The sequence below is a fragment of the Oreochromis aureus genome, linkage group 20 (assembly GCF_013358895.1).
Source record: "Oreochromis aureus strain Israel breed Guangdong linkage group 20, ZZ_aureus, whole genome shotgun sequence".
NCBI lineage: Eukaryota > Metazoa > Chordata > Actinopteri > Cichliformes > Cichlidae > Oreochromis > Oreochromis aureus.
This window is the reverse complement of record NC_052961.1, coordinates 11,094,688-11,108,463: the sequence shown is the minus strand read 5'-3', so window position 1 is coordinate 11,108,463 and position 13,776 is coordinate 11,094,688. Positions and strand designations below refer to the sequence as shown.

General features: G+C 37.7%; 1 protein-coding gene across 2 annotated transcripts; it reads left to right on the top strand.

Moving 5' to 3' along the window:
- The first annotated feature begins 704 nt into the window (after positions 1-704).
- On the top strand, positions 705-13,749 carry LOC116319500 (sodium-coupled neutral amino acid transporter 3-like). Of its 2 annotated transcripts, none has more exons than XM_031738852.2 (16): positions 705-1,077; positions 5,139-5,204; positions 5,365-5,449; positions 5,549-5,664; positions 6,655-6,728; positions 6,817-6,909; positions 7,019-7,100; positions 7,209-7,291; positions 7,512-7,570; positions 7,658-7,798; positions 8,005-8,084; positions 8,176-8,276; positions 8,426-8,550; positions 10,550-10,694; positions 11,855-11,958; positions 12,076-13,749. In XM_031738852.2, exons 2-16 carry the CDS (start codon positions 5,164-5,166, stop codon positions 12,178-12,180), a joined length of 1,434 nt encoding a protein of 477 aa, XP_031594712.1. In that variant the 5' UTR covers positions 705-1,077; positions 5,139-5,163; the 3' UTR covers positions 12,181-13,749. The 2 variants fall into 2 exon arrangements, with proteins under 2 accessions (XP_031594712.1, XP_031594711.1); XM_031738851.2 differs by lacking the exon at positions 705-1,077 and adding an exon at positions 2,190-3,175.
- Positions 13,750-13,776: the final 27 nt, after the last annotated feature.

Sequence of the window (13,776 nt, the reverse complement as noted above, 5' to 3'; positions counted from 1 at the left end):
GTTGTTTTTCAAACAAAAATGTTAAATATTTTTAAGCTTCAGCTTCATCAATTTCAGGCTTATTAATTTTCCTTCCTTATATATGATTGCAAAAATAATTCTATTAATGCTTTTTGTTATGTTTTTTTTACAGTTGGTTGCATCAAACTATTAGAGCAAATTACCTTTGGGCAAAAGGAACTTTTACCTTTTTTCTATTAATTAATGAAAGATGAAAGTTGTAGTCCGACAGCTTCAGACAGGCCTGTGTATAAACAACATTTTAGTTTCTGTCACATAATATATATGTGATGTTTTAAGATGTTAGTTATTTTGATAAAAAATATATAGACCAGCTGTTGGCCTTGCGTTTGAATTTATTGAACAGATTCTTTTTTCTTTATGTTATTTTTTGTGCATTTAGGTTGGTGGTTAGCACTGTTACCTCACAGCAAGAAGGTCCTGGGTTCAAATCCAGGCTGGGGTCTTTCTGTGTGAAGTTTGCATGTTATCCAAATCTCTTTACCTTCCCCCAACTCTGACTCTCCTAACATAAAAAATATGTTTATACCCACTAGATGGCAACAGCAGTGAGAAGATGCATTGCTTGAAATGAAATGTAACTTTCCACTGAAGCACATGTTATTCACACTACCAGCTGCATGACCGTATTACAACAACTGTTATGCAGGCCAGGAAGTGGAGTATTTAAATTGGTGTCTGATGTATTTTTACTCCCAGTTTTAGGGTGCACAGTAGAAATATTACTTCAATATGGCAAACTGTTCCATAGGTTAAAAAAAAAAAAGAAGAAGTAGAAGAGAAAGTATCAATCTCGCCAATGTCCAAATACTACATAAAGTAACAGCACGTACCCTGATCAGTGTGGGAGTGCCTTCTGAGAGGAGGAAATTTCTTTACGCGCGCATTTGCTATCTCCCTTCTTCCCCCATTGTTTTTCCTCTGCTCTTAGAGCCAAAGAGGAGCTCATGACTCTGTGAAAAGCTGCTTTTGGACTTGAACCAAGCAAGTTTGAACTTTCATCCTGTTACTTTTTTCTGGACAGAATACATTCATCTTCTTTCTGACTGTAATTAGGTGAGTACAAAGACCGGAGACATGTGCTACATGTGAGCAGCACGACTTCCCATTCTAAGACGGCAAAAGATGTCTAGCAAGTTGCTATTATAGCTACTGAGGACTAGTATTCATTACAGAAACAAGAAAACAAAGAACATTTGCACATTTCTGCTTTAACCCTTCAGATGAGGTATCTCTATTGTCATCTGCGCACATGTTGGTCGTTGTCGCAGCACAGAAGAAATTTAAATGACTAGATGAAATGAGAGATCATCTCGGCTGCAGATGCTTGCTTGACTTTTTGTTTCAGGAAACATAAAGTTAAATGCTCAGGGCATGATTTTATCAGCACAGATTGTCACCTCACGGAGCATTTTCTACATCAAATATGACAGTTGCCTAGAATAGTTGCTCCATTCACTACAAAGATAACATTCACTGTATTTGTACACAGATTCATTACTTTCTTTTACTGTTCTGATCTTCTAACCACCTCTTTACTCTAAAAAGTAGTGACCTCATCTTTTTTATCCAGCTTTCTTAACATGCAAAAAACAAGTCTTTCAGAGATGTTAAAACATAGCTGTGTGCATCATCGCAAGATATGAACTTGTTTAATAGATATGTTCCAACATGTGTGTGTCTTGGTGAGATAAAGGAATGTGGGTGTTTCTTTGTGTGCAGCTAAAGCTTATATGTCAGTTACGTTGAATCTTATCACCCCAACTGAAACAGTTCTTAGAAGGAGATGACAATTTAGTTCTGGTAACACCTAGACCACATTCAAAGTATGTTTACTTTACTTCATTTAGGTGACATAGAGCGCTTAACAAATGTATTAGACCGCCTGTCATAAAAACATTTTTTAGAAATCTCTCAAAAAACTCCTTAAAACTAAAAAGTTAGTGCTATTTATCAAGCATATAACAAACTGAATTCACATTTTTATACCCAAATTTAACCTGGCACATTTAACTTCTCTGAAAAGTCTGAAATTAATCAAGCATTCAACCAAGCAAGCAATATTAAATCACAAACTTTTATCTGTTCAGTAATGTGAATAAATAACTGCAGTTTGGCATTTTTACTAAGAAAAAAAGTGGTGTACTACTTTTCAGCTGTTTTGTAAAACAGTGAAATTTGAAAATTCACTAATAACAGCAATAATGGTATTTTAGCATTAAAAATATAATTTAGTTCTTAGAGCTTGTGCATACAGGTGGATTAACACATTACAGAAACACATTTTTTCTTTACATTTTAGTTTAGGTTAGTTTTCCTATGAAGCTTCCATTTGGTGGTAATCCAGTAAATTTGCTGATAGGGATGTCTTCTGTTATTGATGAAAGTGGAAAATCTTCGCCTTTCTGAGGTGCTTTAGGTGCGTGAGAACTTTTGAAAAATCTGCGAATGTGTCATGTTTCATGACGTGCTCTTTTCCGGTGTAATGCTTGGATTCGGGTCTCAGGGTTTGTTTTCAATCAAGCGCACACACAACAAATCCACTCTTAAGCACCGCCACATGTGATCAGTCTTAAATAAGCACTTATCTCCTAAGCTAATTACAATCTGCATGACTTCCAGAGGGGAGGAAAACTGTTAGTGAATATCTGTTAAAGCTATAATAAAACCCATCTCAGATGACACCTACTTTTCTCCTTCCATTCTCTGCAATGACACGGCTGATCTTTTGTTTAAAGACCAGAAGCTCTTCTGAATAATGAGTATGTGGGATTAGTGGAAGGTTTGAAGTACTGACTTTCTGTGAAATCCACATGTGATTTATTGCCTTGTTATACCCAGTATTGTTCACACCATTCCACTGCAACCACCTGGTGAGAGGATCCCTACAAAGCCTCACCAACGTCAGCAGTACCTGTGTTGCTGGTTTAACAAAGGGTTAAGTATGGGTGTTCCCATTTCCTGCAGCTCTCCCTCCCAGCCTCACTAATCTCTCTCACTCTCTCCTCTCCTTACTACCAAGAAGATTTGGTGAGACTCCTAGGAACAAAGCTACATACAAACACTAGAAGTCTGAAAATTGAATGAACCTACACAAGGATTTATTCTGTTAATATTCAGAAAAGAAACCTAGCTTTCTTTGGGAATCGCAAGGGTGAGTTGCAGCAAAAATGCGTGTGTCCTTTAAATGAGTTCCTTGTACATGTTGAAAAGAAGGGAAGGGCTAACTGTCAATAGTGAGCTGGTCTTGCATCAGACAAAAGCCATGTGGTAACGCTGCTGGATAATAAGATACAGTAATATATATGTATGATCATGTTTAACTTGATATGTTTTGGTTTTTCTTATTGTAAAGATTGTCCATAGATGGTTTCATGTATCAGTTAAACATATTTAGTAATTACTAAAAAATGAACTCCCTGCAGAGGAGAAGCTTGGGTGTAAAATAAAAATAAGGACGAAAAACTCAGAAGTATTTTTTTCTCGTTATAAGCTTTTTCCCCACTCTGTGGAAAAGCGGCTCTGAGGGCCAGTGAAAACTGAAACGTGGAACAAGCAGCTGGTGCGCTGGGTTTCACTCACTCTTTTACAACAAGGCTTGTTGCAATAAAAAAAAAAAAAGTCTTTAAAATTTGAGTTAAAACTGTCTTTTGGTGGTAAGTCATAAACTCATTTAGACAAATTTTTGTTAAGTGAAAATACCAGAAATTGAACAGCTGGTTTTCCCCCACCATTTGAAAGCCTGTCCCTGACATTTAGTCGTTGCTTTGTTGGTTGTGTGTGTTGGCTATGGGCCATGGGAAAGTTAGTGGGTATGTGGCTAAAGAAAGTTGCTCAAACCAAAGCTGACTTGAGGCCAATGTGCAGGGAAAAGGCTACTCTGTATTTAGACTAAAAAGCGCCATTTACACAGCAGTCCTTTGTTTATCTCAGTTGCCCACTGCTATCAAGCTCAGAGGTGTATGGTTTATTACACGTCTACAGGCCTTTTCAGTGCCGAGCGTAGGAACATGTGAAATTCCAGTTTTGTGTGAAACTCTTATGGAATGGCAAAATGTAGCGCAAGACTGACCTTAGGGGTCAGATGTGAAAACCCTGAGGGCAGTTTGGCTGAAAGAGAGGAGAAGTATCTCATGACCCTGGTGCAGGAGCACAGACCTACGCTCATTCCCAGTGCAGTGTCTCCATGCCAGCTTTGTGTGGCTCATGGCAGATTAGAGCAACATAAGTCCTACAACAACATTTGTTATTTAAAGCCTTTAATTACACACAAGGATAAAATTGAATGGCGCCCTAAGTGAAGCGCCAGTTTCCCGGGAATTTTATTTTGTGAATCAACTTAGCTGTCATTTATACTTTATCTATATATATTATGTAGGAAGGAGAACTCCAAATTAAGAGTTTAAAAGGATTTTTGTTTGTTGTTCTTGCAAATGACAAGAGAATCTAGTCGTTTCTCTTTAAAAGTAGATTCCCATGCAACTCCTTTATTCTCAGTTATTTTTGTTTTTTTAAGGAACCATATCTTCCCTCCAGAAAACGACCATACAATTAAACAACACCAACAAAGTCTCCTTCAGGAAGCCAGAAAAATGACAGTCATATATCTAAAGACTGAAATAGTACTACCCTTTTAAAACTGGCAAGAAGTACATATTCCTTCTGGCCTCTTCTGAGGTATGAGAACTTCTTTACCTAAAGAGGACAAGGACATTTGAGCACCTTTCTCAGAATACCACTGTAATAATCTTCTGTTTATTGCCCTGAAGACCTAAGCCGCACCTTATATAACTTCTCATAAATGTATAACGAGTCCTAATCTTGCCGAAACACCCATCAAATCTAACAACTTCAACATATATCATAGAAAATGTATAAGATGCGATGTACAAAAGCACACGACGAGGTCAACCTGCACATTTTTGTTTTTTCATAAATAATGGAAAGTTGAGAAGACTGGTGCATGGACCATGCTGGAATGTTATGTATGCAGAGTAAAAACAACTAGAGTTGTCATCATACCCTCTGCTAGTATGAATATTTCCAAATTTAGGCAAATACTTTTTAAGTGAATATGTCTATTTAAAAGTCTGAAAACTGCTCTTCTTTTATTTCAGCAATTACATTACGTACCCAACCAAAATGGAGCTTCAGAAGATGAATGGACACACCAAAGAAGATGGGTAAGACTTAGGGACTGATTGGGTGCATCTTATCACAGCAATCGGGTCAAAATTCAACTCAGGGACATTCTAAATTTCATCTACCAAATGTGAGTGTTTTACAGCTTTTTAAGCTCGTTCTACTTCCTAGTTTTAGCTCACTTTTAATCATTGGTTGCAGGTTTGATCCAATTGATGCCTTGGCCGAGCAGGAGGAGTTTCTCCCACATAAACCTGGTGCAAAGAAAGAAACCCACTTTACAGATGTGAGTGCTTGTTTGTTTTAGTAAACTGAAATACAGTAAATACTATGTAATTTCTGTCTATGAACTCAAATGGCATCCTCTGTTGTCCTCTTGTTGCAGTTCGAGGGAAAGACTTCGTTTGGCATGTCCATCTTTAACCTCAGTAATGCCATAATGGGCAGTGGGATCCTGGGACTGGCTTATGCAATGTCCAACACAGGGATCTTGCTTTTTATGTGAGTCTCCAAGCCAAACAGAAAACCCCAGTGTTGGCTGAACTTTGTGCCCTCTGTCACTATGCATGCCTCTGTGTGTGTGTGTTTCCACTCATATAGGTGAATGTATTTGCTCACACTGATCTGCTGAAATTGTGTCTTTCTTTTTTTTTTGCAAACTGAATTACAGCAGATTGATTTCAGCTTCTTGTAATTTATATTTAGTAACTGGGTAAAGTAGAATGTGTCCTCTTCTAGAGGCTACAGCAGGGCTGTTTATCATGTGAGCATTTGGACTGACACGGCTAAGGTTTCTGCAAACTGAAGTCATTTTGTTTAGTCTACTTTTCAAAGGACTGAGAGTTAATAGTTTTTCTTAGAAGCTAACAGTCTTTGCTTTTCTGTTATTTTAAAGATCATTTTTGTTCCTTTTCTGTAGAGAATGGTCTCTTTGTTTTCTATTTAAACTGTGTTTATCTTTCATGGTAAGGTCACAGTTTGCAATAGTAGATACAGATGGGATATATTTAATAGAGGGTCCTTATAAGGCCAGAAGTAGAGCCTCACCAGTGTGTATCATCTTGTTCTTTGTGTTTATTTGTGTTTGGGCAGGTTTGTGTGATGGCAAGGGGATAACTGATGTTTCTGTCCGTGACCTATCGGTGTACATCAACTGATACATACAACTTCTAATGTGCAAACCGTGATCTGTCAGATTGTACATTAGAGCTCATGCACACGCGGCTTCTCTAAATCAGACTTGAGTGGTTAAATATAGACCCCACTGATCAGATCCAAGACACGCCTGTTTGGATCAGACCTGTGCTATGTGGCAGGGGGAAGGGAGGTAACGGCTGACTGGAGAGCCAGTCTGTCAAAGCCAAACTCTCTTGTGTGAGTGGGAAAAAAACAATAAAAAACAAAATGACAACAATCACAATAACTTCAGAGTAACAGGATAGTTTTGTGAATATGTTTTTTAAAAGAATGTAAATGTCTTATGTGTTTCAGAATCCTGTTGGTCTGCATTGCTCTTCTATCCGCATATTCAATTCATCTTCTGCTAAAAAGTGCTGGAGTTGTTGGTAAGGCAGAGAATTACCAAGCATGTAGCCACAGAGCAATTTGTATGTTCATAGCTTGCACGCATACATAGAGTTCATGTGTTTTCAGGCATCCGGGCTTATGAGCAGCTTGGAAATCGGGCTTTTGGCCGCCCAGGGAAAATGCTGGCTGCCATCATCATAACAGTACATAACATTGGAGGTAATGTCATCACTTTTCCTTCCATTTCATTTACCTCTGACGCCGGTCATAAAACTATATATAAATATAAATATGAACGCAAATTGCGTTTGTTTTGGTTTCTTTTCAGCTATGTCAAGCTATCTCTTCATCGTAAAGTCTGAGCTCCCACTGGTTATTCAAGCTTTCTTCGGTAAACAGGAGAACACGGGGTGAGTGTGAAAGCAATTTTCTAACTTAGAGTCACATAAATCAGTTTCATTTTTGTTTAGGAACACACTAATTTTTTTTTTTACATTGTTCTTTTGGCTGTCTCTTAGAGAGTGGTTCTTGAATGGAAACTACTTGATCATCATAGTTAGTGTTCTCATCATCTTTCCTCTAGCACTCATGAAACACCTTGGTATGTTTTTCATTCTGTTGCACATTTTCTTTTCTTTTTTTGCAATTATTTGTATTACTACTCATCCTCCCCTACTTGCATCATGTTTACACTATCCTTTTGTCTGCCTTGTTTTCATATCCTGCATTGATTAAATTAAAGTAACATTATTGCCTCTTTTTCTCTCTCTACTGTCTAAGACCATAAATAACGTTAACATTGTGCTGTTATTGCGACCCAGGTTACCTTGGCTATACCAGCGGTTTCTCGCTCTCCTGTATGGTGTTTTTTCTCATTTCGGTGAGACATTAAAGATACATACAATATAACCCACCGTGCTTCCGTTAAATATTTATCTTTGATTAAGCTATGAGCATGTCTCCCCAGGTGATATACAAGAAATTCAACATCCTATGTCCACTGGTAGATTATCATCATCATCATAACAGCACTGGTGCTGACCATGACAGTGTTGATCCTACAGCAGATGGCTTCTGTGACTCCAAGCTATTTACCATGAACCCACAGGTTAGTGAACAAACATTTTCACGGTGCCTGTGCCTAGTTTCCTGCTGTGTCATGTGTATTTTTATTTAATGATTTGCACAGCACGCTATATTTTTTGCACTGGAGTTTATTAAGCCAACAAAACTAAGGTGTGTTATGTCAACAGCAGCGTTAAGAATATAGCAACCATAACTGTGTTACTGACCTTTGCTGTGTTTTGGCTGCAGACAGCATACACCATCCCAATTTTGGCTTTTGCCTTTGTCTGCCACCCAGAAGTTCTACCAATCTACACTGAGCTCAGAAAGTAAGTTTTAATTTTTATTTATTTTTTTTACTGCTTCACACTAAGTTTTCAAGACAAATTATTGTCATTTATCTGTTTTGCTTTACTCTAGTGCCACCAAGAAACGCATGCAGAATGTTGCTAACATCTCCATCCTGGCCATGTTTGTCATGTACCTGCTGACAGCTCTTTTTGGTTACCTCACTTTTTATGGTAAGATGTGACCTTTCACATCTATACAAGTGAATGGTCACTTTGTTATTCTGCTTTGAAGTGTTGTGAGATTTAACTTACAGTATTGTGAAAGAAGGAAACCACGCAAGATACTGTATGTAAAAGGCTGTCTGCTTCTCTGTGGCTAGGCGCTGTGGAGTCAGAGCTGTTACACACCTATATTCGCGTGGACCCATTGGATGTCTTGATCCTCTGTGTACGTCTGGCTGTGCTTGTAGCTGTAACTCTGACTGTTCCTGTTGTTCTCTTCCCGGTAAGACATCAGTGATATTAGTTAAAGATAATAATTGCATAAAAGAGAAGTAGAAGAACGTTTATACAAGATGTTGTTTAAGGGCACATGTACCATGAGAGCAAAAGGCTTAACTTTCCATATTCTTTCCATATGCTTTCATATGATGCTATAGGGACATTAAAGTGGGTGTGACTGTGGGTCCACATATAAAAATGTGTAATGGCATGATTGACAAACTTTTAGCTAATGAGTGTACGTCACAGATACGATAGATAATCCTCCATTTTGAAACCCTGTCTGAATAAGATTTAGGTTTTTTTTTTAATTCAATATGACCATAATGAGTGACTGAGCCCAAAAAGTGAACCGGGAAGTTTTTACACAGGTCAAGATGGAAGTTTTCCCATAGACTATTATAGGACTGTCTTTTGCAGCCACATATATCGCCATCTGGTGGCATTCAGATCAGAAATTGGCTTAAAGCACTTCTGCAAAATATGCTTCTTTTTTTATCCTAGAAGCTACATCTGTATTTTATACTATCTATATATGTGGCTAGGTAGTTGCTAGGTAACATAAGTTTTACCTGTATGTCAGGTTTGGCTGTTCAGCTCTTGATCATGTCAGATTAGGTGGTGACCAAAAGAACACAGACATATGCCCATGCACACACAGAGAAATAGAGGTTTTGTGTATTATACAAAGATAAATGCAGTAATATAGATTTTAAACATTGGATAAAACTAACAGAAGGGCAGCAATTAGTCTGGTAATTGACTATTTTCTACATTAGTTAATTGTTAAAGAAATATACAGACTATTGGCTAAGTAAAAACAAACAACAAACATAATCACCCTTGACATCTGAATGAACCGAAAGATATTACAGTGTAGCTATTTATTAATTCATTTCTCAAGTCTGTTGTCTATGTAACAGTTTTAACTGGCATCATGTGAGTGAGGCAGAGGTGATTCATGATGGTTCCTTGTGTGAATAAATGATACTGACCTGAATATACTGGGCCCAGTATTGAGCCCAGTGGCACTCCAAGGCAACAGTTATTTTGAAGAATTTCATTTTTAAACTTATCTGTTAGATGGGCCTGAGAAAACTTTAATATTTTTGGACAATTTTTACGCAGGTTCACACAGGTTAGAATGATGCTGCAAGTTCATAGTAAACAAAAGGACACATAGCATTAAGCAGTCTGTAGTCCTAACAACATTGCTTCCTAACAATGTTGCTATCTCAGCCATAAAATCCCAACATCACAAATCAATAACTGCTAATGAGGACTCTACATCACATAACTGGATCTGCCAAATGAAAATAATTAATGTACTGAAAAAGCTTGACTCTTTCAGTGCTGTGCCACAGTGAAACGATGAAACTCAAAGCAACTCTTTCACTTTCAGGAGTGTATTGACTATAAGGCCTTTTTTAACTTAATCTTCTTTAACTAATTTAAGAAGTATTAATAGTTGACTGTTTGACAGACAATTTTTTAATGGAATAAAACATTTTAGTAGGAATTTTAAGAATGCGCAGTCTACGCCCTTTAGAGTGAAATTATAGAGACTGACATAGTAGAGAGCTAAATGAAGGGAGGGTGACATCTTTGAAGCCTTTGCTTAAGGATTGTGACCAGGATCAGCTACTGTACAGCTACAGCTTGCTAGTTAAAACGTTGTATTATTATTTTTTAACTACGTAAAAACCATACTGCAAAAATGGTAAGTTGTGGTTTAAACAGGGAACTACTGTGACCAACAAGCCTGCTTTTGTTGTGAGCTCTAAAAGTAAGGTCTTGATTTTCAACATAATAAACTATTTTTTTAGCAAATGTGAGAAAACACCCATTAAAAGATTGGATAAAGTTGACTTTACCCAACAGCTTCTTAAAAGCTGTTCATTTAATACTACTTAAAGCAATGAACCTAAATCAGGTTTAAAAGATTATCAGTCTTAATATTTGTCATCTGATCTTATTCTTCATTTTCTTACTGATGTCTGCAGATCCGCAAGGCCTTGCTTCAGATCTTATTCGCTGACAAGCCTTTCCACTGGGTTAGACACATTGGCATTGCCTTTGGTCTCCTCTTCGTGGTCAATCTTCTTGTTATCCTGGTGCCCTCCATCCGTGACATCTTTGGCATTATTGGTATGTTTGCACAGCAAAAATGCAGCTGCTCAGTTCCGAAATTGGGGCTATTCTTGACTCTATATGGGATTTTTTTTTACCAGCCTTGGTTAAAATCATAAATCTCTAAGTTCATGATAATACAAATAGAAAAAATATGTATATATGGATCATTTGGAAGAATTGCGAGAAGAAAGCCTCTTCTTTCTAAATAGCATAACAACATGACATGCATCGGAACAAATGAGTCCTGCAACAATGTCCTTTGGACGGATGAGATTGAAATGGAGATATCTGGCCATAATGCACAGTGCCGTATTTGAAAAACAAAAAAAACACAGCATATTAGCACAAATACCTCATACCAACTATCAAGCATGGTGGTGGAGGGGTGATGATTTGGGCTTGCAGCCATAGGACCTGTGCACCTTCCAGTCACTGAGCCAACCATGAACTTCTCTGTATGCCAGAGAATTCTGGAATCAAATATGAGGCCATCTGTCTGACAAATAAAGCTTGGCCCAAATTGGCTCATGCAACACGACAGTGATTCCAAACACACCAGGAAATCTACAGCCGAAATAACTGAAATGGCCCAGTCAAAGTGCAGACCTCAACCCATCTAAAATATGGTGGCAGGACATGTGCATAAATAAATGCCTACTAACCTCAGTGAAATTAAACAACATAGTGTGCATAGAGTATAATTAGTTTTTTTTTACAGGACTTCGCAGTCTACATTCAAACTGACTTTTTCATATAAGTGTAACAGATGTCATTTTCCTTTTATTCGTGGCTGTTTGATGAACAAAAATGTGTTTTATGGTTGAGTATAAAAAAGTTTAATAAAATATTTTTATTATACTGACTAGATCAGGGTGGGCAATCTCAGTCCACGAGGGCCGGTGTCCCTGCAGGTTTTAGATCTCACCCTGGGTCAACACACCTGAATCACATGATTAGTTCGTTACCAGGCCTCTGGAGAACTTCAGGACATGTTGAGGAGCTAATTTAGCCATTTAAATCAGCTATGTTGGTTCGAGGACACATCTAAAACCTGCAGGGACACCGGCCCTCGTGGACTGAGACTGCCCACCCCTGGACTAGATCATCTGTAAATCATGCTATGGGTTATTTCTAATAAATAAACTCACTTATTTATTCTGTGCTATCATCTACAGGAGCCACATCCGCCCCCAGCCTCATTTTCATCCTACCCGCAATTTTCTATATCCGAATTGTTCCTGAAGACCAGGAACCCCTGTGCTCAAGATCTAAGATTCAGGTATATCCTTCCTCTATCAAAGATGGTATTAACTGTTCTTGGTCATGTAAATCTCCATATATTAGCTTTTATCTGTTCTTAATACACATGTTGTTTTCTTATCCTTTATTACTGCAGGCCATATGCTTCGCTGCATTGGGATTTGTCTTCATGGTCATGAGTTTGTCATTTATTATCATTGACTGGGTGACTGGAGAGAGTCGAAGTGTAGGTGGGCACTAGCTGCTATAACTGAACAGAGGTACTGCACACAGAACATCAACCAAAGCCCCCTTTTTAATTAAATTAGCCCCATCTTCTCATCCAAAGCCAAACTAGAAAGTTTGACTACACAAGATGAAGGATAACGTGAAGAGCCTTCACCTACATCAAAAAAACAGGAAAGTGTTTTTACATGTGATGGAGCAGACGACATGTCCTGTACTGGAGGAGAGAACACAGATGTATGAAAATACAAAGCAAAGTGTTCTGCCTCGATGAGTCCTGTCACAGCTCAAACTGAGGATTTTGTTTGGGGTCATTTGTAGATTTGCAGCAAACGCTTTGAATGAAAAAAAAGTGGAAATTCCGTTTTTGGATGTGGACAGTTCCTTGGAATTGCTCAGTCAATGTCTACATTTCACAAATCTCCTTCCCTACCATGTCAGATTTTACAGAACTTACATGTATTAGTTTTGTAGGGCAGTATGTTCTTTACCTGAGACATTTGTCAGCTACGGTTTACTTTTACTTTTATGACTGACAAATCCGCCATTTCCCCAAACTTTACCTGTTCAGCTAATTATGACCTTCGAGGGTTAGTCCGCAGTTCCACACAAACAACTGCTTATGATCAAAAATGTTTTCAGTGAATTTAACATGGATTCTAATCAATGCATTTAATGTGATATTTCATCCATTTAAAAAAAAAATTACTGTCACAATGGTGGTCATCTTGAAGTTTCCCAGTGACCTGGCAAAATATGGTGCAATTTATGGGATTTTCTTTTGTTTTTTGCTGCTGTTCATGAAGGTCAAACAGACAATCATGTGTGAGAGGAGGTTTGTGAAAACCGAAACAAAGTTTTTATGTGAGCCTGAACATCCATAATTGCAAACCAAAGAATCTATTTATTATGTCACATTGTGAAAGAGTGTTTCTTTTTCTTTCTTTTTTTTTTAACATGCTTGGCAAAGACCAGTTAAAGTTGTACATGAATTCATCCAGTGTTATAAATGCTGCGCATGTTTAATCAGTACCAGAAACTTTTCATTGTGTTCAATAATGGCTTCAAAGTGGACCTCTTATGTTGTTATCTCAGTCATAACATAACTCTTACAAGGGGTGTGCTCATCTTAAACAGGTACTGAGGTTAGCAAGTCCAAGTAATCCTGAGAGCAGAAAGCTTGAACTTCAGACTGCTCTAAATGCTCATTTCCTTATTTGTGACAGATTTTAGCTGCTGGATCTTTATTTGCTGTTCTAACCACCTTCTGTTCAAAACCTCTGTTTGCAAAGGACAGTTGATCAGAAAGAAGTCTGTTAAAAGGACTTCGGGTGCTCTGGACCATCTGAGGGCTTGCAGTAAAGTCCATTAAGCGTTATTTCAAATGAAGCATGCAAAGCTGTTCTGGTAGACTGAACTACTCAAAATACGAAGCACAGTGGGTCCGCTTTAAGCAAGAATTAGTGAAGTCCTTTTTTTGTTTTTAAAATGTGACTAAAAGACCTGTTAACATTGTAATTCATCCTGTACATTTTTGAATTAATTTGAATGTTGTTAACTGTCAATAAAATGTGTTTTATTTGTACACAAACGTCTCTTTTTTAAAATTTTG

What these genes read in the sequence shown, in the direction of transcription:
- LOC116319500 (XM_031738852.2), top strand. Translation starts at nt 5,164, where the DNA reads ATGGAGCTTCAGAAGATGAATGGACACACCAAAGAAGATGG. An exon ending in GGACACACCAAAGAAGATGG is followed by an intron (nt 5,205 to 5,364) that starts GTAAGACTTAGG and finishes CATTGGTTGCAG; the next exon opens with GTTTGATCCAATTGATGCCT. An exon ending in GCTCAAGATCTAAGATTCAG is followed by an intron (nt 11,959 to 12,075) that starts GTATATCCTTCC and finishes TTATTACTGCAG; the next exon opens with GCCATATGCTTCGCTGCATT.